This window comes from Cucurbita maxima, unplaced genomic scaffold (genome assembly GCF_002738345.1).
Source record: "Cucurbita maxima cultivar Rimu unplaced genomic scaffold, Cmax_1.0 Cma_Scf00020, whole genome shotgun sequence".
Classification (NCBI taxonomy): Eukaryota; Viridiplantae; Streptophyta; class Magnoliopsida; order Cucurbitales; family Cucurbitaceae; genus Cucurbita; species Cucurbita maxima.
Window position 1 is genome coordinate 1,832,148 of NW_019272036.1, and position 22,453 is coordinate 1,854,600.

Genomic DNA, 22,453 nt, shown 5'->3' on the forward strand with positions numbered 1-22,453 from the left:
CTAATAGATGCATTTTAAAACTTTGAGGGGAATCCTGAAGGGTAAACTCAAATATGACAATATTTGTTAGCAACGAGCTATTACAAATGACATTAGAGTCAGACACCGAACGGTGTGTCAGAGAGGACGTTGGTCCCGAAGGGAGGTGGATTGTGAGATCTCACATCGATTGGAGAAGGGAATGAAACATTCCTTATAAGGGTATGGAAACCTCTACCTAGTAAGCGCGTTTTAAAATCTTGAGAGGAAGCTTGGAATGGAAAGTACAAAAAGAACAATATCTGCTAGCAGTGTGCTTGAGCTATTACAAATGATATCGAAGCCAAACACCAAACGGTGTGCCAGTGAAAATGCTAGCCCCAAAGGGGGTAGATTGTGAGATCCTGCATCGGTTGGAGAGGGAACGAAATATTCTTTATAAAGGTATAGAAACTTCTCCCTAGTAGACTCGTTTTAAAATCTTGAGGGAAAACCTATAAGAGAAAACCCAAAAAATGACAATATTTGCTAATAGTGGGTTTAGGCAGTTACAAAATTTGAACGAATTTTTTAGATTTTATTCAACATGGTTTGAGTTTAGTTTCAATTTTTCAGTTCATTCGATCGTTTAAGATCGGTAGCTGTACTACGAAGGTAGCTCTAATCAACACTTTCTACCGCCATGGCTGCCAATGGTACAAGGCTCTGATCTTTTTCACTAGCTTTTCCTTGCCATTTAGTTCTTGGTCTTGTTCATACATGTTCATACACGCCATGATGCAACATTCCATGTTCATACATGCCAAAGCTGGCCATATACTAGTCCCAAATTCAACCCTATTCCTTCCATGATGCAGCCTACTTAGTAGAAGGCCATGGATGATGAATTTTCCGCCCTCCAACGTGACTGTTACTAGTCCTTAAGGTTAAGATCGCACAACAATACACTTGATCTAGATAAACACAAAGAACAGGAGAGATGAAATGCAAAGAAGACTATTGGCTAAAAATTTATGTGGATGACTTTAGGTACGTATCGTAAGAGAGAATACAAACAATGCAGTACATTTTCAAAATACTGCCTAAGGGTTATTATATATGGTTCAGTTTACTAGGTTTATTCAAGGAATTGGCCCTCCCGTGCTCATGTCATGTCATTTACGGACTTCATACTTGACATCGGGTGCATAATCCAACCTCCAACACATGGGTTAGGATGCAATATTGACACACTTGTGCCGCCTAGTTGTCCTTGAAAAATTCATTTCAAAAGAAGTCACCTGAGACATTCATCTCGAAATGTTCACCCTCACTATGACCCACGCATGTACCACTGGATAGCTCGCTTAGGCCATAAGACCCAGGGGTGGTGGAAAGTGGACACCATTCCTCCTCGTATAATACATTTTGAGTCATTTTCAATCCTTCTCGAGTGACGTCATTCTGGCAAGTGGACATACAGTTTTGTGCATAGTACGTCGAGTATCCGATTAACACCAAATTTGGTGAACATTCATCTTTCATATAGACAAACTAAATTCTAGAGTCGCATATCAAAACTCATATGAAAATCTCGACTTCTCAAGTTATAGCCCAGAGTCCTACCTGGCCTTCTTCGAGCTTATCTTCGACACTCATGTCATCTCGATCTCTCAAACCTAGCATATGTCTCAACTTTGTTTGAAGACACTCTTGGTGTGTTGGATGATGCACCCTCCTCCTCAATTGAATCATAGCACTTTTCAATCTTAGCCCTCATGGCTGAACGGGTGCCACTTAAGGTGTCGCCCCTCCCCGATTTGCTTTTATCCATAAGAATGAATAAAATTAACTAAAAAGACATTGCACAAATATATATCTTATGTTTCTTTAATCATAAAAGACAATGATGTCAGAATGAAACAAGAATGTATCTAAATGGGATACAAGATGAGTGTCTTCATTTTGAAGGAAAAATGAATTGAAAAATATATGCTTTAATTATCACTTACCCTGGTTTGGAAGAAAATAGTAATGACAAGAACTGTCTTGAAATTGGTAGCTTTCAGGAAAGATCATGAACAATAATTTCAAGCACAAAATAATATTGCTTTACATGTATAGCACAACTGAAGGAAAAATACTCTGAACCATCTGGCGATAAATTGCAACATATCATAGTCAACCTGCAACGTCAATGGACTATACGCTCATCGCCATCATCTTCTTCGGGCGATTCAGTTCGACATCTGCATTTGCTGGATGTTAGTTTCTTCAGAAAACTTCCTGGCAGCGAGACGTCGAGGTGATGCTAAAATTGCTGGAGAATTCTATAAGCACTTCATTTAACATAAGCACCTGCGTGATGCACAACACAGCCTTATCAAACCCGACGCACAGAGTCCAATCGCCTTTGAAAACTACTAGACTATCCCATTGATGATCCATATGTATGTTGTGGTTTCAAGGGCATTCACAAATGCCTTAAAAGTCCTATTTGAACTATTTGAAGAACATCTACCACAATTGTGATCATGAGAAAACTGCAGCCTAGTCATAAAAACACTCGTCTTTTTGTAGTGCAAAACCACCCAACGGGAACCCCAACATTCTTCGCTTTAGTTTCATGTTCCTTAAAGAAACTTCATCATAAGATGGAGAAAAAATAAAGATGAGACATGTGAGTTTCCACATCGATTGGGAGGAGAAGGAAGCATTCTTTATAAGGGTGTGGAAATCTCTCCCTGACAGACATGTTTTAAAAACCTTGAGGGAAAGCCCGAAAGGGAAAACCAAAAGAGGACAATATCTACTAGTAGTGAGGTTGGGTTGTTACAAAGGGTATCAAAGCCATACACTAGGCAGTGTACCAGCGAGGACATTGGGCCATAAAGGGGGTGGATCGTGAGATCCCACATCGATTGGAGAGAGGAATGAGTACCAATGAGGACGTTGGGCCTCAAAGGTGGGTGGATTGTGAGATCCCACCTCAGATGGGAAGGAGAACAAAGAATTCTTTATAAGGGTGTGGAAACCTCTCCTTAACAGACGTGTTTTAAAAACCTTAAGGGAAAGCCCGAAATAGAAAGTCTAAAGAAGACAATATCTGCTAATAGTGGGCTTGAATTGTTACAAATGGTATTAGAGCCAGACACCGGGTGGTGTGCCAGCGAGGACGCAAGGCCACGAAGGGGGGTGGATCGTGAGACCCCACATTGATTGGAGAGAGGAACGAGTGTCAACAAGGACACTGGGCCTCAAAGGGAGGTGGATTGTGAAATCCCACATGGCTTGGGGAGGAGATCAAAACATTCTTTATAGGAGGTGTAGAAACCTCTCCCTAGTACACGCATTTCAAAAACCTTGAGAGGAAGCCTAAAAAAGAAAGTCCAAAGAGGACAATATCTACTAGCGGTGGGCTTGTGCTATTACAGAACAAATAGAGATATTTGGAGAACACGTCTAAAAAGATCCTATAGAATTTGAATTCTTGACACGTTTTTTCCAGTTATTGGTTCGAGATACAAATGAAGAAAAAAGTGAAGACATACAGCTTCATGGTATATAACAAATTAAATCAGTTACCTCAGCTGTGCATCCATAAGGGGTCCAAAGAGAGAGACCTCTCATTTCTGTTCTGAGCAGCTGCAGAGCTAGATGGAGGAGCATGCACATTGATTGGAAGAATCCATTCACTTTTCTCTCTTCCTTCTATCATGAGAGGATGCTCATATCTGAAATGGTAAACTTGAATTAAAGCATACGAAAAATCGTCAACAAATTCTCAGGTAAGTGATAAGAACGAAGATCCTGGGCATAATATCCAGACGTATCGTGGCAGATAATGGTAAAAACTACCATTTCATTTACGTAAGATGGCGTGTATAAGAAGTTTTTGGGTCAGTACCTGGTCCAATCCACATTCTTTGGGGTGGTAAAAAATTCAAAGCGAAGTGCCCACTGCAAAGATACATGTGGAGTGGAAAAGGACATTGGCCCATCCATGGGAATTGAGAAAAGAAAGCTTGTCTGAATTAAATCAGCAACAACCTCATAATGATCACTTTGAACCTACAAATCCCAATAATATGTCAAGAACAATAGGCTCAAGACGTACACAAAATGAAAGCAACAGATATCCCTTGAGGCATCATCTCCCATCAGAAAACAACACAAGATGGAGGTCCCATTGCTCCACTAAAACAAATAATGCGCCCATTATACCACCCCCTCAACCGACTTTCACCAAGAAAAAGATATAAACTATATTCCCAAAAGGCTGAGCCAAAAAAATTGAAGGTTTCTCAAGCAAAAGCACCCGCAAGTAGAAGTCAAGTGATTTCAACCCTTAAGTTCTTAGAATGACAAGCAAAATACGACATTCTTCTCAAAAAGTACCTTCACAATTGTTGGAGAGTTCCTCCGGGATGGATGGACGAAACGGCGTGATACAGTCTCTGAAGTCTCCAAAGCTATTGAAACCTGTATGAGAGGACCTATTAATGCTCCAACCAATTAGTCCATATTTAAACACCATAGTTACCTCAAGGCATCTCCTTGCTCCTTCTTCATGGAAAAAGGTAAGAGTTCCACCTATCTGGTGAATTTTGAAAAACAAGAAACTAGTTAACCTTCGTGTCCATTAGTGGGCTCAACCTAGTCATATTGGAAGAAAAACTTACCATATCACTAAAATAATAGGTTGAATCAGAATTTTTTGGGCAAAATCTAAGCAAAACTTGGTCATCTACCCTGATATTGTAAGATCTTCCTCGAATAAAGCCTTCTGCTGCAAGAAATTTTTGCAGGTAATTAGTTTCCATTATTTGTTTGATATATCATCATGACAACAAATAAAACTAAATGATAAGGAGAAGGTTTTTTATCAGAAAATAGAGTTAAAAAAGGGAGGCAAGAAAGTTAATAATTTACATGCTACAGGTTCATTAGTTTTCAGCCTTGGCGAAGATGGTACTCCAGCATCATCATCTTTTGACTGATTCTTCTCGAAGTTCAACGCCTGGCCTCCAACTGCAGATGACTTCGGAGGCGATGTGACATCTGTTTCCACAGAACCTATTAGTCGAAAATCGTTGTCTTGAACGAAATAACAATTAAATCTCTTATTATCTCCATTCTAGAGTGAAATGATTCTACTACCAAAAACGTTAATTGGGACGACTTTAAAAGCAGATGAAAAAGAATGATTATAGCCAAATGCCTCGAGCAAAATATAGCTCGTTCATAAAAACCCACCGGCGGAATCATATAGGACCTCAGCAACAGAGAGACCGGGATGTGCAACATTAGAAGATAAACTTAATCGCTCTCCTTCAGTAAAAGGAGAATCCTTTATTGAAAATCTTCCAGATTTTGCAGCAGATGATTGAAACGACAGTGAACTTCCAAAGGTTCTATGAAAAGGTTCTCTCATTGGGTTGTATGATGAGACAGAAGAGATCTCATCCCTTGAGCTATCGTATCCTTCATCAATGCCATCATATATATCATTTGCTCTGACCTGCAAGGAAATGGTTGTGTATTCATATCTGAGGTTCAAAACTCTAACATCAGGCATTACTTTGAAGAATATACTAACTACAGCCTGATATATACTCAATTCACAAGCACCTGAGGATGTGAGTAGCAAATGATTAATGATCAACAATTTTCTTTATATTTCAAAATTTTTAAATCTATCATTCCTCAAGAATAGAACATCGATGCACTACTATATTTTTAAATGTCAAACATCTGCACCTCATCTCAACCTGATTTAAAAATCTAATTGTCCCTACCCAAATTAAAAACACATCCCTCTAAGGTTACGATTATCGTTTTTTAGAGATCTGAAAATTGTTTCAGAACATCAAAAATGAAGAGAAGTATTTGATTCAAAAGCGTTAAGGACAAGAACAAAATGAAATAATAAAACAAACTTGTTTAACAGCAATGAATCCTGGTAAGTGGCATACCCAATCAGTGTCACCTTCCATCTCTTTCCAAAATACATCCATTTGAAAGGCTGCAGAAAAAACAACCATTGAAAAACATTTAAACTAAAATACTACTAAAAACAAGCAAACTAATTCTCATTCTACCATAATCTTGTTGTGGAAACCAAACTGATTTAATACTACTAAAATAAAATTAAAAAAAAAAACAGAAATTACAGAAATTGAATAATAAATAGACTGTTTGTTAAGTGGTCTCAATGATTCTAAATGACATGAAGTGCATGAACCTCTCAAGCTGTCCGCTAGCAGTAATAGTACGTGTGGAAAAGAAACTATATGAATAATCCAAAAAGCTGGTGAGAAATCGAAGGATGAATTACGCATTCTATACTATATAACTGAAAATCTAAATAATCCCATCCTCATCATATTGGCGTCTCAGTACTATCACCGGACGGTACAACAGTGATATCCAAAGAGTTCCTAAGATATGCTACATCCTGAATACCATACAAAATTAATACTTGATGCCTACAACATTCTGAATCAATGGCCTCAAAGACAAGTGGGTTTATAGCTTATTCATTTGACCATTGGATCAAACGAGGATGGTTAATGAAGAAATCCATTTATTATGATATGAACATGAGTGTAGAAAGGCTTAAAACAAATAAATGGAACATCATATCATATTGAGATTTGTTTGTAGTTAAGTATCAGAGTCCAAGAGACAACGAGGGTTTTAAATAATTCAGTTTTTCCACTGATATGGTTCACCACTAATTTTCTAGTCCAATCATATACAGATAACGTGCATAGAAATTAATTCAATGAAGAGCAAATAAAAATAGGAGGATATCTAAAAAGCTCCAAATTGATAGAAATCAAAAAATGGGAATAGTTACACAAGGAACTTAAAAAAATACACTACAAAAAAAAAAAAAAAAAACCCAAATGCCTAGGAGACCAGTCGGTCACTTGAACCCCTCAGACCTCAGCATTCCTTAAAAAATGTCCAAAAGTCCCTAACAGAATCCTATAAGTCACTTGAATCCCTTCTTTTTTCTTTAGTATTATTATGGACTTTGATTATGTAGTACTTGAAGAAAATTGTTTCCTTTCTTCTTATAATTGTCAACATGAGTGGTACGAACCTCAGTGGATAACATTAGTTTATTGTAAAACGTAGTCAAGCTTGTTGGAGCAACGTAAAATTTTACGCAAAAGGGGGCAAAAATCTCTCAACACTCAAATCTGTCTTTTTTTGGAGGAAGAGATGTTTTCACTTCTTAAGTTGAGTTCTTTTTTGAAATCCTTCGTAGTGTCTTTAAATAGACCTTTTGGAACATCCTCCCTGACCATTCAGGTACCAAAGATTAAGTAATGAAACTACTTAATACATGTACTAATCATTACACTGATTCATGAATACTCTAATACATATATAATCTAATGAATATAACTCTAAAATATATTCAATAAACTTTATTTTCAAAATCTGTCCCTGTGCACCCATTTAGTCATTGATGAATTAAATTTACTCATTAACCTGCCTCCTATTCCTTCAACCTATATTCATGTTAGCAAGCGATTCGGAGAAGATAAAGCCCAGTCCCTCTATAACCAAGTACCTATATGGGCCACCTGCATAAATGCAAAGGTTCCCATGGATGTGTAATTCCAGAAATCACGTTGAACTTCTAAATAGATGCAATGAAAAATACAACTTTCACAACGAAAGAGAATAGAGACAAGAAAAATCACCATCATTTTGACCTTCTTCCATTAGCATGCCACTGATTTTCTGAGTGACCCACACTTGTAATGGAACCCGAGCTTCCTACATAAATAATAAATAAAGCTAGATAGTATCTTCATCAGAAATATAGAAAACGTGCAAAGAGAGGCAAAGGTCAGGTACTGTCCACCAATTTTATAGTCCAATCATAAACCCATGCACCGATTTATTGTCTGTAACTGAGAAATCCACGTTAACAACTATCTTTAAACACACAAGATTTGAAAATGCAATTCATAAAATATATATATATATATATATATATATATAAAAGAAGATAAATAATCTTATTGCGGACAAGTAGAGAAAACATAAATATACCAGTGAATAAGTACTACATTGTAAAAAAATTAAAGAACTTTTGTTTATTTTGCTAAAAAATAAATACCTATTTAATGTGCATATTATAATATAGAACAGATAAATTAGACACTTACGGGGATTCAGGCATAGAAAGTTTGTTTAGAAAGCACCACAAAAGTGTTCGCGCTTAAGTAAAAACAAATTCCTAGCTACAGTTCACCTAATATTCATTCACATCAAACCAAACAATGAACTTTCACTCATCTTGGAAGCAAGTTAATTTAAACAAACCATTTCTATTTGATCCTTCAGCGACTCTTTACGGGATCGACCATTTTCCTGTATTAGCCATCGTCCTAGTAATGTACTTTTAACATAATACATATAACGAATAGTGGCACTCTTGTAAGATGGTGGTATGCGGCTAGGAAGTGTTGTTCGAACCACATCTGTAAAAACAAATAACATTTTCAGAATTACTGCACATAATCAAAATGGTAAATTAAAGCATGGAGTAAAAAACAAATGAATCCTTAGTTTAAGACAAACAGTGTTGGATGTATTGGTTTTTAATTCATTCCAAAGTAAAAGCTTTTTCAGAGCTCCTCTGGTAGTGGATTTCACTTTCTATTTCCATCCCTGTTCGGAATTTTTTCTTTAATCTTATCCGAAAAAGGAGGAGGTGGCTCTCGAAGCATCAAAGCTGAACAGAAAGCCTTCCTGGATCCAAGTCTAAACAAAAACAAACTCAGCAATGACTATAATTCGACATATTTCCGACCAATCTAGGAAAACTAATCATTCATAAGATATCACTCACAATTTTGTTTGATAGGAAGCAGAAGAAACTTCCATTAGATTGAAAGAAAAATTAAAAAAAAAAAAAAAAACAAGGGTGATGATGAATCAACCAAAGCCAAGGGCATTACAAAAATTCCACCAGTGGGCTTTAATTGGAAACAAGAAACATAGTTAAAGAAAAATCACCAAAGAGTTCCAAAAGGAGACCTAAAAACTATCGTGACCAGAGCTCCTTATTTCTAGATTTCTTTTTTTTTTTTGTATATTCATTTTCTTTCACAAACAACCAAGCTTACAGTCAGATTAAAGGAAAGGATACAAATACAAAGAGTATTAAAAATAAAACCAAAAAGAGCCAAGAAAAATCAAAAGGAGGTGTCAATCAAGCAAAATAAGACCTAAAGAATAATTAACAAGTAAAGTCCACATAGAATCTAACAAGGGACCACACATTACTCCGAAGTCTATCAATCTCCCTATCCCAAGTCTCTCTATCTCTCTAAAGATTCTATTGTTCCTATAAACTCAAAGGCCCCACAAATTGCCCAAACTTCAGCAAGCCACAAAAAAGAGCCCCCTTTTCACAAACAGACAGATGAAGGAGCTCAATCTCCTCAAACCGTGGAACTATGAATTCTAGGTTGAGCTAAGTGAAAATCAAACGCCTCAAAACCGAAAAAATCGTAATCACATCTTCACACAAAGTGATCAAGATCCTCAGTCAGATGAAACTCAACTTCCTCAAGACCTGATCCAAGGTGTTAACTTTTCCATGAAGTACATGCCCCTTAAATAGTTTAACCTTCTTGGGAATTCTTACCATCCACAAAGAGGAAAATACACCGCAACTTCACCAAATGGACAAAATAGTAGCTAACCAATATGAGTCAAAAAGAAATGACAATTTACACCAACATATAGCTAGGAGTATTAATATCTTAAATAGGTGGTCGGTATGTGGTTTAAACATTGTTTCTGAAAGTCCTTTAATTTTCACAAACTCGAATGCAAGGTGGTTTTCGACTTCTACTCATTTCTAGATTAATCATGAAAAAATCTATAATTACTCTCCCGCCAAACTTTTCCTCTTGATCACACAATTCTGATACACCTTTCTTTTTAGCTCGAAAGAGTTGCCGCCCAAAGATTGCTTCGTGCACCAAAAAACAGTAAAACCTTGCATAAACTGGGAATGAAAAACCAATAATTTTGAGTTTCTTATCCTCTATAGCAAGGTGGACAGCAAGTTGTCAAGATTTCCAGAGCAGTATTTCTCCTTTGTTGCACCTGTCCTATGTAAATATCTCTCGATGCTAAGTTTCACAGAACGAATCATCAAGTTTTTTTTGGATATTCCTTTACCACAAATGGCTTTAGACAAACTTCTATGGAGAAGAGACATATTCAAGGTGAAGGGACACAGAATTCAGAAGTTGAAAATGTCTACCATAGAAATTCCAAATAATTGTATCATACTTCAAATTAATACTTCGGCAATTCAGAATTCGAAACGAGAAATTCACTTCATAATTCTGAACAATCTTTCACCAAGGTCATCATGTCATTTGATAGTAGGCCGAACTTCATAACGAAATCTAACGTACAGTGTACTACGAATTAAACAAAGGGAACGACGGTGGCGAAGTACCAAATAATCAATATTCAAGTGAAAGACATGCATATCAGCAACTGAGATGGATAAATGCAGGGCATAGAACACATAGGCTTACATGACTTAGTAGCCCCCGAAGATATTATCTGATTTGAAACTATTGATTGTACCGAGCAGTCCATGAAAATGCGTTCACCTGACAAAGCCAAAATACATGAAATTGAAAGTAAATCAGCAGGGAAAACCCATGTACAAACTTTTTTTAGATATCTATTCTAAGAACAATATCATATAGAAGGGAGTTGGAACCTCTCCGTTGTTTGGATCCAGGGATTGGCTTCTGAGTGCTAAACCACTGAGCATCCAACTTCTGGAGGCCAATAATCTCAAAACGAAGGCGTTCGATGAAAAGAGAGCAGTCAAATTGAGGGACAGAGGAGGAAATTTCAATGGTAACAACAACCGGATCGCCAGGCCAATATACATCTTTATCGGAGCGAAGTTTCAGGCCAGGAAAAACATCGCTCTTCGCCGACTTCTGAACCTTATCAGCAGCAGCAGCAGCACCGCTTCCGAAAATGGAAAATCTAGATCCAAACATTGGACTCTGCTTCTGATGCCACTTTTCCTCTTCCTTTACGTTTCTTCGGGAGTTTCAGAATGTATCCACGAGAACGCAAAACCCGTAATTAAAATCGAAATTGAATACGAGTTCGATCGAAATCAAAACGAAAAATCCTTGAAACAAATAGTGGGTTTGATGCGGAATTGGAATTGGGAACAGATCTTGAAGATGGGTGAGAGCTTGCTGAAGAGTGTGGAGAAATGCGATGTGGTTTGTGATGGGATTTTGGAGGTTTCTTCTTCTTTCTTTTTCTTGTTCTTGTTCTTGTTGTTCTTCGTCTTCTTCTTCCCGGACTTTGTTGCAGATTGAGTCACAAGGTTTGTTCAACACCCCGCCAAATTACAGACTCCGATACGGTCATTGCCTCTGTAATCTCAATTTCTCTGTTTTTTTGCTTTCTAATTGTCCCGGTTTTCTTCTCTCCGACAAAGATCGTTAAAAACTGTGAAAATGTTCGGATAGATCTCCCATTTGCCAATGCCTAATTAAAATAAATTTTTAAAAATAAAATTAAAACTATACTATATCGTATCTTCATCATCTAGTTATGATTACGTTAATATAAAGTATAATAATCCAAAATAATAAATAAAATGAACTCGTGCTATCAAAAATTAATATCGATGGATAACAAGTGTATATTCTTATACTATCTTGATATGAATCATGACATCTCATGAAATATGAATTCCACTTGTTACAAATTTTGATAATTTAGAATTATTGTATTTATTAATTTTTTTAGGTTATATTTACGTAATAGCTAATTATGGTCATAAAGTATGAAAATTACAGGTTTAATGTTGAAGCTATATAAAAATATGTACGTTATATTTGCAAAATAGACTTGAAAAATATAATGAAAAAAACATTTTTCTCTTTCGTTTATGATCGATATTGTTTGTGATGTAATTCGAATTTAGCATAAATTATAGAACGACACATACATAAAAAAAAAAAAAATGTAATTGTATTTATGTTACATATACCGAGTTGTGATGTCATTGATTAAGTGTGGGTCGTGTTTTTGAGAATCAAGACAATTAGATGAGATGGCAAGCTGGATAGCGTTGTAGTCAAGTGAAACATGCATACACAAGCCGTGTGTATGGTCAAACATAACGTAGTTTACACATGAGTTGTGTTGGTCAGTAAAGTAAAACATCACTTAAGGTCCAACGAAACCAACAAAATAATTTTTTTTTTATTTCTTAATAATTCATTTTTATTTACAAACTTAATGACATTTGCACAATTTCTCAACACCTTGCAAAAATAAATAAACAAAATCTATATATATACTCATAACTCTTTATATTCCTTCCTATAATGCAAATGTCAAACTGTACAAGTAGTAGTAAACACATCATTCATTTTCACTTACATTACTCGAATAAACGAAACACAAACTCAAAACGTAGGACTTTCGTAAATAGTAGTCATATTTGAGCGTACGAGAAAACGAGTAATATTTTCTGCAAACGGCTCCCACTCGGTAGAAAAGTATTTAGCATAGCGAGAGAATCAAACCTCTCGAACGTCTGAAAGTTACATAACATTTACTTTTCTCGATAGTTCGATGGTATATCGAGAACGTGTACTATCACAATAAACAAACCTGCTAAATCCTGTTGATATAAAACAAACACGCTATGGTTATTAACAAACATCATTGAAAGGAGTAGGAAGCAAATAATATGTTACAAATAACATAACCCAATTGGGTACTTCAAACAAAAATATAAGACCCACTACAATGCACAATGCATAAGACTACAACTGTAACAGCTCAAACTCAAGCCTAAGCCCACGTCCAAGCCTACCGCTAGCAGATATTGTCTGCGTTGGCCCGTTACGTATCTTCGTCAGCCTCACAGTTTTAAAACGTGTCGACTATGAGAGGTTTCCACACCCTAATAAGGAATGCTTCATTCCCCTCTCCAACCAATATGAGATCTCACAATTCACCCCCCTTGGGAGACCAGCGTCCTTGCTGGACATCGCTCGGTGTCTTGCTCTTATGCCATTTGTAATAGCCCAATCCCACCGCTAGCAGATATTCTTCGCTTAGGCCCGTATCGCCGTCAGTCTCATGGTTTTAAAATGCGTTTACTAGGGAGAGATTTCCACACCCTTATAAAGAATGTTTCGTTCCCCTCTCTAACCAATATGGGATCTCACAATCCACCTCTCTTGAGGGCCCAACATCCTCCCTAGACATCGTTCAGTGTCTGGCTTTGATACCATTTGTAACAGTCCACGCATACCGCTAGCAGATATTGTCCGCTTCGGTCCGTTATATACTGTCATCAATCTCACAGTTTTAAAACGCATCTATTAAGAAAGGTTTCCACACCCTTATAAAAAAATACTTTGTTCCTCTCTCTAACCGATGTGGGATCTCACAACAACACATCATGGGCTTATCAAAAACCAATGAGGAAAACAAAGGAAAAGCTCAAGGAAAATAATATCAGAACATCAGTACAGTCATTAGAATTATTACTGGTTGCTAACCACACTGCATAATTGTGTATAGCACACTCCAAGTAACATGTAGACAGAGACTTCTATATACTCCTAGAGTTGGTGTCCTAAACTCGTCTTAATCAGAAGGGGGATTACCTCAATAATATGAATCGTTTTGGTATAGCAGCACTCTCAATCCTCCTGCATAAGATGCAAATAGGGTCACTAAGAGATAAAAATCTTAATATAAGTGGAAAAATGGAACAAATAATTTCAGTTTATGGTTCGTTGTGATAGCGCGTTTTTTCTTCTTCTTTTCTTTCCCTACACCCTAGCAAGCTATACTTGGGTGGGATTTGATCGGGATATAATCGTATTAAAACTGTCGACCTAAACATAGTATAATCGATGATGCATATACCCTTGATCAATAGGTCAAAGGTTTGTTCGAAGCCCTCCCCCTCACATATTATTGAACTAAAAAAAACGGTAGTGAAGCTATAGACATGGCAAGATAATTAGCTACGTATATTATTGTCTAAATTCTGCAGAGTCCTTTCAAATATAACACCTGGTAACTAAGGGCATACGAAGGTTTATATCAGTCACAACAACCACATGATGTGCATTGGTCAATGAACAGGAGGAAAAAAATGTACACAAAAATGCAAGCCCATATAGTTCTCCAAAGCATCTCGCGGTTAAAAAAATTCAACAAGGATATTATTACAATTCTACAAAGAGTAATAATTCAGGAAAAGGGAACAGTAGTAAAAGCAGTAAAAAGCTTCCAAATTACAACAGCTTTGTAACCGTTAGAGCCGACCACTAGCAGATATTAGTTTTTTTGGGCTTTTCCTTTCAAATTTTCCCTAAATGTTTTTAAATCACTCAACTAGGGAGAGGTTTCCACACTCTCATAAAAAAGGTTTTGTTCTCTCCAACCAATGTGGGATCTCACAATCCGCCTCACTATCCACCCCCATTCGGGGCCCAGCGTCCTCGCTTGGTACTCATTCCCTTCTCCAATCGATGTGGGACTCCCCAATCCACCCCATTTGGGACCCAGCATCCTTGTTGGCACACCGCTTAGTCTCCACCCCCTTTGGGATTCAGTCTCCTCACTGGTACATCACCCAATATCTTGCTCTGATACCATTTATAACAGTCTAAGCTCACCGCCAGGAGATATTGCCCTCTTTGGGCTTTCCCTGTCAGGCTTCCCTTTAAGGTTTTTAAAACGTTTGCTAGGGAGAGATTTCCACACCTTTACAAAGAATGCTTCGTTCTCCTCCCGAACCGAGGTGGGATCTCACACATGCCCATTACATTCGTAGGTTTCAACATCTATCTCTAAACTTCTCGAACTAATACCACATGGTTTAATGTGAAATCATATTCCTCATTGTACAATATTGTACATGTACATCAAATGTGTATGAACACTACACACTTAAGCATCAACCTAATGGCAAAGGTGCCTTGCTAGTAAGAAGAAAAATGTTACTCTTGGAGAAACTACCAGTTAGGAATGAGGTTAAATGCATCCAGAGTTGAACTGAATAAGCTAAATTATTCTAGAAGAATTCTGCACTTCTATCACAAAATTACACAGATGAGAAATTCTTTTTCATCTCTCCTTCAGCATTTATTTCTATTCAAAGAAGTTACAGGAGAACGTGATACGATTACAATGAAGCATGTCGTACCGATCAGTCTTACGAGGTCCATTGGATAAATTTACTTTGTAATTCAAAAGAAGTTTGCATAAAACTTTAGGTTCATAATCCATAATTCTGGTATTCAACCCTTCTTAGTTTTGAAGCAGGTGAAGCTTCATTTGTCTCAAAAACATGCTCAATCAATACCCTTTGCAAACTCCATTTCGTAAAAGGTTCATTTTCCATTTCAGTTGGAGTTTTAATAGAGTAAATTTCTTCTCGGCACGACCATGGGGCTTTACCTTCTCATTTATCGATGCAAAAACAGTTTTCACTGACTCGAATACTTCTTCAATTGGCCTTGCAGCATCAATCTAAGAATTGAATAGGAAATGTCAGGTGTATATGTATGCTAAAGGGAATAAAATTTTCAAAATGCAGATTCATATCAGATTTACCTTCTGAAGTTTCCCAATAGATTCATAATACTCAACTACAGGGAGACTAGACTCTAAGAAAACCTTGAAACGCTTGCGAGCTGTCTCGATATTATCATCCTCTCTTCCCTAAATCACTGAACTTAATTAGCCTATTTGGTAATTGGTTGACAGTATAACCTTTCAGTTGAGTACGAGTGCCAAAATGGACCAACCTGATTCCTATTTAAGATGCGCCTCTCCATTTCCTCTTTGGGGCAATCGAAAAACAGGACAAAAGCTGGCTCTATACCAGTCTAAAAACGATCAAAAAGTGATAAGTAAGAAGACTTGGAATCGAGTGAGGTAGTAAAAGGAAACTAGAACATGTTTGAAAGAAATAGGGGAAACACGCTTACAACAGCCTCGAAAGCAGCACGGTTTTCCTCATTACGTGGAAAACCATCTATAAGAAATTTGTCATTCCCACTTTCCTCCATTGCTTGCTGGAGAAGATTTACTGTTACCTCAGAAGGAACAATCTTCCCTTCATTGATCATACTTCTGATCATTAGACTGAAGGTAACAAAAAGAAAGTATATCAACCAAAGTTCAAATTCTATTAGTCTTCTGTCAAGCATATGAGCAAGCCATAGAACACACATACCCATTTTCAGAACCAGAGTTCATTTCTGCCCTAAGAAGATCACCAGCACTAAAATGGGAAAAACCAAAGTGCTCGACAATGTATGCACATTGTGTCCCCTTTCCACTGCCCGGACCACCTATTAATAACAATGCCAGACAAACCAAAACTTCAAATTCGAACAGCATCTCAAAGAAGAAAACTTGAGACGGCATGGCTAGCTGAAAACTTTTTCTTGGTGATGATTCAAAAAACAATACAACGGAAACTGTGGAGCCGATGGAACGGTGGAAATGAAGAATTAAGGAAGATACAGAAAGGGAAAGATATTCAGAGAATCAACCAATGAACAAGAACGAATTTGAAAATTTCGACCACTGGAATCTCAAACAAACAAGAAGATCCTATATTTTCATCTTGTCTGAACCATTATTAAAGTGTTAAATTTACCTAGAACAAAGACAACTATAGGCTTCTTCTCAACTGCACTTCCATTTGCTTCCTGAAACAGCTTAAAGATATCAGTTAAGAGCGACATACACAGTGACATACACATTGTGCTTTCGAAACTAGCCTATGGCCTCGTTGATAATCTTCTCGGTTTTTGAAAATTAAACTAATAGATACTATTTCCACTCAAGAATTTCTTTGCTTTGATATCTACTTTCTAAGAATGTTTGCAAAATTCAAGCCAGGTTTTAGAAAATTAGGCCCTATTCGATAACCACTCGCTTTTTGGTTTTTTGTTTTCGAAAATCAAGCCTATAAATACAAGTTTCACCCATGGATTTTCTTGTTTTGTTGTCTACAATTCTCAAAAACCAATCCAAGTTGAAATTTGGCTAAGAAATCAAATGTTTTGTTAAATAAGATGAAACCCATGGTAGAGAATTGATGAGAAAATGAGTACAATTCTTAAAAACCAAGAACTAAATGGTTATCAAAGGGGCCTTAGTTTTTGTTTTTGAAATTTGTTTAAGAATTCAAATGTTTCCTTTAAAAAATGAAATCCATTATAATAAAGGTTGAGAAAACCTAATTTTCAGAAATAAAAAACCCAATAACACATACATAGAATGGAGCTTAAATTTTTAATAGAACAGCTTCAAGTACCTCACTGGTGGATGCATCCACAACCGTTTCCATGAGCCCCAACTAAGTATGGTTCAAATAAGAACGATCTGCATGCATTAAAATTTGAATACACAATAAATTTGGGTATGATTGTAAAAAATTATAGAACATCATAAGTTCATCAGCTTAAATGGGACAAAAACATGATAGAACATACACAAACAAGAGAACAATCCATTCAATAAGATAAACATGATCATCCAACAGAAAAAAAAATACAAAAAATTACTCCAAATTCTATTATAGTCTGAGTTTTAGCAGATGGGCAACAGAAAATTACATTCAGTCGATTTCCCATAATTTCCCCTCCATTTTTGTGAACATAAAAACACATACAGTGACCGAAATCGAAATTTTTTGCATTTCATCACGATTTTAAAGCCAATCCAGGTCGCAATTTATCTAATCAATGCAAGAAAACTATACAAATTACCAACAGCGATGAACACATGGCATAAACCAGCAAAGAAAAGAAGCTGCTCACTGTAGCGAGAGAGAGAGAGAGCCGCAAATTCAGCAGGCAGAGATGAAGATTAAATATAGGAGCAGAGATGAAAATTCTAAGCAAAGCCGGCTAGGATTATGGTTTCAATTTGGGATATTTTCATAAATAGTCATAAGAACAGTGCAATTTTCAAAATTAGTTTTTTAAATATAAGAATTTAATTTTTTTTCATTTATATTTTTAAAATCATAAAAATTAAATTTAAATTTGTAATTTAAAATAAAAATTGTTTTTTAAAATTTTTAATTCGAATTTTAATTTTCCCAAAATTAGTGCACGGTATAAATTTTATTTTATTTTTAAAAAATCAACAATTTAATTTGGAATTTGGGAAAAAAGTGTAGTGGCCAAAGAGAATAAATACCATTTTATAATATGGAGAATGAGAATCTAATTCCAAATTTTCGGAAATTCAAATTAATTGTATGATAGGGAATATTCCAACAAAAATTTAAATTAATAAATATGTTTAATAAGATTTTTACCTCAATTTTAATATATAGTTTGTGTCGGTCGTAGCCTACAACAACACTTTAGGTGCTCACGATTTTCAAACGCATCTACTAAAGCATCCTCTATGTGTCCAGCGTCCTTGTTGACACATCCCTCGATGTCTGAATCTGATATCATTTGTAATAGTCTAAGTCCATCGCTAATAGATATGGTTCGTTTTGGCCCGTTATATATTGTCATCAACCTCACTATTTGAAAACACATCTACCAAAGATAAATTTCTACATGCTTACAAGAAAGGTTTAGATCCGACTGATCTAGGATGTGTGAGAGATCGAATATGAAGGAGATTTGTGGTTCACACATTCAAAGAAAAAAAGAATGCAATCTCTTCATCATCCCACCATCATCCCTCTACCTTCTACTCCTCATCCCCACACCCACCGCACCCGCCACCATTTTTGCAGCCATTTCCCCTCCACTCTTCCACATCTTCGCCGCCAGCGCCGCCCTCCGCCACCTCCGGTCGCCGTTGTCTCCCCAAGCAGGTACTCACAGCTCCTTCCTCTCTCCTCCGACTGGTATTGTGGGATACATGCAATTAGGAAGATTTGAAGGGGCTCATATGCAAATAAAATAAAGTTTGATGAGGGATTGAATTGTTATTTTAATATTCTCAGCTCATGGGAGAAGGGCCCTATTGAAGCTGTTCTGTTTGACATTGATGGAACACTTTGTGATTCTGATCCTCTCCACTTCTACGCCTTCCGCCAAATGCTTCAACAGGTCTCTCTCTTTTTATTAAATTAAAATTTTAATAATTGCATTAGCTTATAACGTTCTAAGGTTAATTTTGTTGAATTTATGGGTGTAATAGACCTAATGCACCGCTATCAGATATTGTTATTTTTGAGTTTTTCCTTCGAGAGGCTTCCCCTCAAAGTTTTAAAATACGTCTGTGATGTAGAAGTTTCCACATCCTTATAAGAAATGTTTGTTTCCCTCTCCAACAGATATAAGATCTCATAATCGACCCTCATTGATAAGCAATATTTTTAATTTTTTTATTTTTAATATTTATCAAATAAATTTGGTGCAGGTTGGATTCAACCATGGAGTCCCAATCAATGAGGAATTCTTCATAGAAAACATAAGTGGAAGGCACAATGAGGACCTTTGTGGCATCCTCCTCCCAAATTGGGACCTACCCAAAGCTAGAAAATTCCTTCAAGATAAAGAAACCTACTTTTGCAGGTATTTTCAATCACCTTTTCCATCCAAATTATTTTCGTTTGGGTTCGGGTTCGGGTTCGGGTTCGGGTTCGGGTTTGGGTTTATCATACTTATGTTCACACTCTCCCTAGGACTGTCTCATAACCCTACTCGTAATTCCTACACTACGACCTAAAAATCATTTCAAAAAAATGACGTGCACATTTTCGTGTCAGAGTTAGATATGCATATTGAATAGATATCAAGATTAGTTAACCAAAATTGGTCGAAATTTTTAATTATCTCCACTAGGCTAGCAGAAGAGCAGTTGGAAGCCATAGAAGGGTTGGACAAGGTTTGTAAATGGATTGAGGAGCGCGGGATTAAACGCGCCGCCGTGACGAATGCCCCGAGGCCAAATGCCGAGTTGATTCTTTCGATGCTTAAACTTACAAATTTTTTTGAGGTGGTGATCATAGGGAATGAATGTGAACGTGCAAAGCCATTCCCTGATCCTTACTTGAAGGCTCTTCAAGCTCTCCAAGTCTCCCCACAACATGCTTTTGTCTTTGAGGTTCGTTTTTCGATCTAAGAATTATGATCGATACTTTACGAACGATTTGTGAAGTTTAACTAAATGAAACCGGAGTTTAAATTTTTGAACTATAAACGAGATTGAAACTAAGTTCAAATCATTTTTTGAAGCGATAACGATGCACCGTATTGAAACTAAACCCGAATCGTCACTAATGTTTCGATCGAAACCCTTTTTTCGTGAGAACAGGATTCGGTATCAGGAGTGAAAGCAGGAGTGGGAGCTGGAATGGAAGTGATAGGAATTGGGAGAAGAAACCCAGAAGAGCTACTCAAAGAAGCTGGAGCTAGTTTTGTGATTAGGGATTTTAATGATCAAAATCTTTGGACTCAACTACTCGTTTAACTTCATTCTCACTCGTACACCATTCTGGGTTTAGCCCTTACACTATACGTAACGGGCTAAAACGGACAATATCTACTCGTGGTGAGCTTCGACTGATACACTCTCCTTCAGTGTTCTTTTACTTTCACAAATCACACTTGTTGCTAGCACACACGACATAGTTATTAGCTATCAATTCTTTTTAAATTATTTTTTAATCATCATATTCTCATAATCATTCTTATTCAAATGTGATATCAGTTCATTGATATATTCTCATTTACTCGGGCGTCACATGTCCACGAGCTTTCACCTCAGTTCATCCCCGACCCACATTCTATTGGGATAGATAGTAACTATTATTTTTTTTTTAACCATCGTATCTTCAGGATCACTCTCATTTTAGATGTGGTATTGACTCATTCACATACTCGGAATATCACATTTCAAAAAATTCTTTTAAGAAAGTTGAAAATGATTGTATGAACAAAAAAATTTTAAAATAATTACCATAGAGGATTGATTAAAAGGAAAAGTGTTGACCACTTCAAAAATCATTAAGAAGTCAACGCAAAAGAAATTAAAAAAAATATATATATATATATATATATATACTAGATTTGACCTTTGAAACAAAATATTTAATTTAATTTACTTTATTAATTTCATTTTATTTTATTCTTTTAGCAATTAAATATCTTATCTTAGTCTATAAAATTCTTACATTAAAGAAATATTTAGTGATTATCCTAACTTTTTTTAATTAATGCAATATGAATCCTTAATTAACCCATCAAAAAAATTAAAAAAATATGCTAATGAGGTAAATTACCTAAAATCTCTTCAAGTTTAATAATTTTATATGTTAAAAAAAATTATTTACAACAGTTAAAAATACTTTTCATCAAAATTAATGTAATGAATTTATTACTTTTTCTTCAACTTAGTTCATATTTGAATTTGACCTAATCCTTTTTTGAAATAACAAATAATGGCATTACTTTTACGGATAATTAAGTCAAGAGTCAAATAGCCATTTTAATATTCATATTTAAATCGGGCCAATGTCTAACAGAAAATGGAGCTTATAGGATCGAATTGGTTTACTACGAAACAACCTTTGCATTCAACGCACGAGCGTGCTTCTTCCAGTGATTGTTGCATAATCATCGACAGTTCTCCTCCTTACTCCCTCAGTCGTGCACGTACCTAACTGTGACATTATGTTCCCTTGGTTATCTACACTTGAGAATGACGAGACATGATGACAGTGAAAAATAATCTTAGATCAACCAACTTAAACGGAAGGAAAAACAGTGGCACAAAGGAGACAAGTCGAGAAACGGGAGGTCAACATGGTAAAGACATTGCACTAGAGTGAACACAAGACCTGCCATCAAAATTCAATGTAGACGCTAACTTAAGACCGAAACAAATTCGATGATGTAGGATTTTTAATTCATGACATCATCAATCAAACATAATTATCTTGCATTTCCAAACCTAGTATTATTTTTGTTAAATTATATGTTTTTTTATTGTTTACAATAATTTTTTTTTATTTATCATTTCTATTCTAATCTTAATTATTTCATTTTTTATTTGAGAAAATTACATTAAAAACTTTTAGTTTTAAATTTGAAATTTGAATAATTCATAGTTTAAACTTTAGTAAATAATAATATAAAAGTCTTAATTATATGAAAATATGCACAAAAATATCAATAAAATAGAACAGTTATATATATATATTATTATTATTATTTTTAACCGTATCCGTACCAAGGTAGATTTACCGTATCCAAAGTAAATAGTGGGAGCGGGGCCCATACTATGAGCTGTCATTTACCATATATTTCTTCATATTTTATGTAAACATTCCAAATTACTCTTTTATCCTTCAAATTCCACAAACGCCCAATAATAATATAAGGTAAGACAACCAATTATATATAAAAAAAAAAAAAAAAAAAAAAAAATATTT

The 22,453-nt window shown here is 35.9% G+C and overlaps 3 protein-coding genes across 5 annotated transcripts; 1 reads left to right on the forward strand and 2 right to left on the reverse strand.

Moving 5' to 3' along the window:
- Nucleotides 1–1,939: 1,939 nt before the first annotated feature.
- LOC111494236 lies at nt 1,940–11,516 on the reverse strand. The gene is made up of 13 exons (XM_023144129.1): nt 10,739–11,516; nt 10,548–10,625; nt 8,308–8,465; nt 7,680–7,755; nt 5,934–5,983; nt 5,215–5,479; nt 4,891–5,019; nt 4,641–4,747; nt 4,502–4,555; nt 4,357–4,440; nt 3,866–4,029; nt 3,544–3,692; nt 1,940–2,316 (listed from the first exon to the last, which is right to left on the reverse strand). The coding sequence occupies exons 1-12, from the start codon at nt 11,028–11,030 to the stop codon at nt 3,545–3,547; spliced, it is 1,605 nt and encodes a 534-aa protein (XP_022999897.1). The 5' UTR covers nt 11,031–11,516; the 3' UTR covers nt 1,940–2,316; nt 3,544.
- An 837-nt stretch (nt 11,517–12,353) lies between these two features.
- LOC111494238 (UMP-CMP kinase 3-like) lies at nt 12,354–17,984 on the reverse strand. 3 transcript variants are annotated; one of them, XM_023144132.1, is made up of 10 exons: nt 17,865–17,984; nt 17,360–17,427; nt 16,697–16,748; nt 16,268–16,385; nt 16,020–16,176; nt 15,837–15,917; nt 15,643–15,750; nt 15,487–15,558; nt 13,680–13,724; nt 12,354–12,682 (listed from the first exon to the last, which is right to left on the reverse strand). In XM_023144132.1, the coding sequence occupies exons 2-9, from the start codon at nt 17,390–17,392 to the stop codon at nt 13,716–13,718; spliced, it is 630 nt and encodes a 209-aa protein (XP_022999900.1). In that variant the 5' UTR covers nt 17,393–17,427; nt 17,865–17,984; the 3' UTR covers nt 12,354–12,682; nt 13,680–13,715. The 3 variants fall into 3 exon arrangements, with proteins under 3 accessions (XP_022999900.1, XP_022999898.1, XP_022999899.1); XM_023144130.1 differs by lacking the exons at nt 12,354–12,682; nt 13,680–13,724 and having other exon boundaries at nt 15,121–15,558; XM_023144131.1 differs by lacking the exons at nt 12,354–12,682; nt 13,680–13,724 and having other exon boundaries at nt 15,121–15,558; nt 17,814–17,980.
- Nucleotides 17,985–18,637: 653 nt separating this feature from the next.
- On the forward strand, nt 18,638–20,748 carry LOC111494856 (haloacid dehalogenase-like hydrolase domain-containing protein Sgpp). Its single transcript, XM_023144849.1, has 5 exons — nt 18,638–18,886; nt 19,019–19,124; nt 19,438–19,592; nt 19,863–20,124; nt 20,335–20,748. Exons 1-5 carry the CDS (start codon nt 18,720–18,722, stop codon nt 20,488–20,490), a joined length of 846 nt encoding a protein of 281 aa, XP_023000617.1. The 5' UTR covers nt 18,638–18,719; the 3' UTR covers nt 20,491–20,748.
- Nucleotides 20,749–22,453: the final 1,705 nt, after the last annotated feature.

Bases quoted from the DNA above. Each gene is read 5' to 3' on its own strand.
- LOC111494236 (XM_023144129.1), bottom strand. From the start codon at position 11,030: ATGTTTGGATCTAGATTTTCCATTTTCGGAAGCGGTGCTGCTGCTGCT. The intron at 5,984-7,679 runs GTGATTTTTCTT...TTTTTTCTGCAG, and splicing joins GGAAGAAGGTCAAAATGATG to CCTTTCAAATGGATGTATTT. The intron at 5,480-5,933 runs GTATGCCACTTA...ATTTCCTTGCAG, and splicing joins TGGAAGGTGACACTGATTGG to GTCAGAGCAAATGATATATA.
- LOC111494856 (XM_023144849.1), top strand. From the start codon at position 18,720: ATGCAATCTCTTCATCATCCCACCATCATCCCTCTACCTTCTACTCCT. The intron at 19,125-19,437 runs GTCTCTCTCTTT...AATTTGGTGCAG, and splicing joins TCCGCCAAATGCTTCAACAG to GTTGGATTCAACCATGGAGT. The intron at 20,125-20,334 runs GTTCGTTTTTCG...TCGTGAGAACAG, and splicing joins AACATGCTTTTGTCTTTGAG to GATTCGGTATCAGGAGTGAA.
- LOC111494238 (XM_023144130.1), bottom strand. From the start codon at position 17,392: ATGGAAACGGTTGTGGATGCATCCACCAGTGAG. The intron at 16,177-16,267 runs GTATGTGTGTTC...TGTTACCTTCAG, and splicing joins AACTCTGGTTCTGAAAATGG to TCTAATGATCAGAAGTATGA. The intron at 15,918-16,019 runs GTAAGCGTGTTT...GATCGTTTTTAG, and splicing joins GTGCTGCTTTCGAGGCTGTT to ACTGGTATAGAGCCAGCTTT.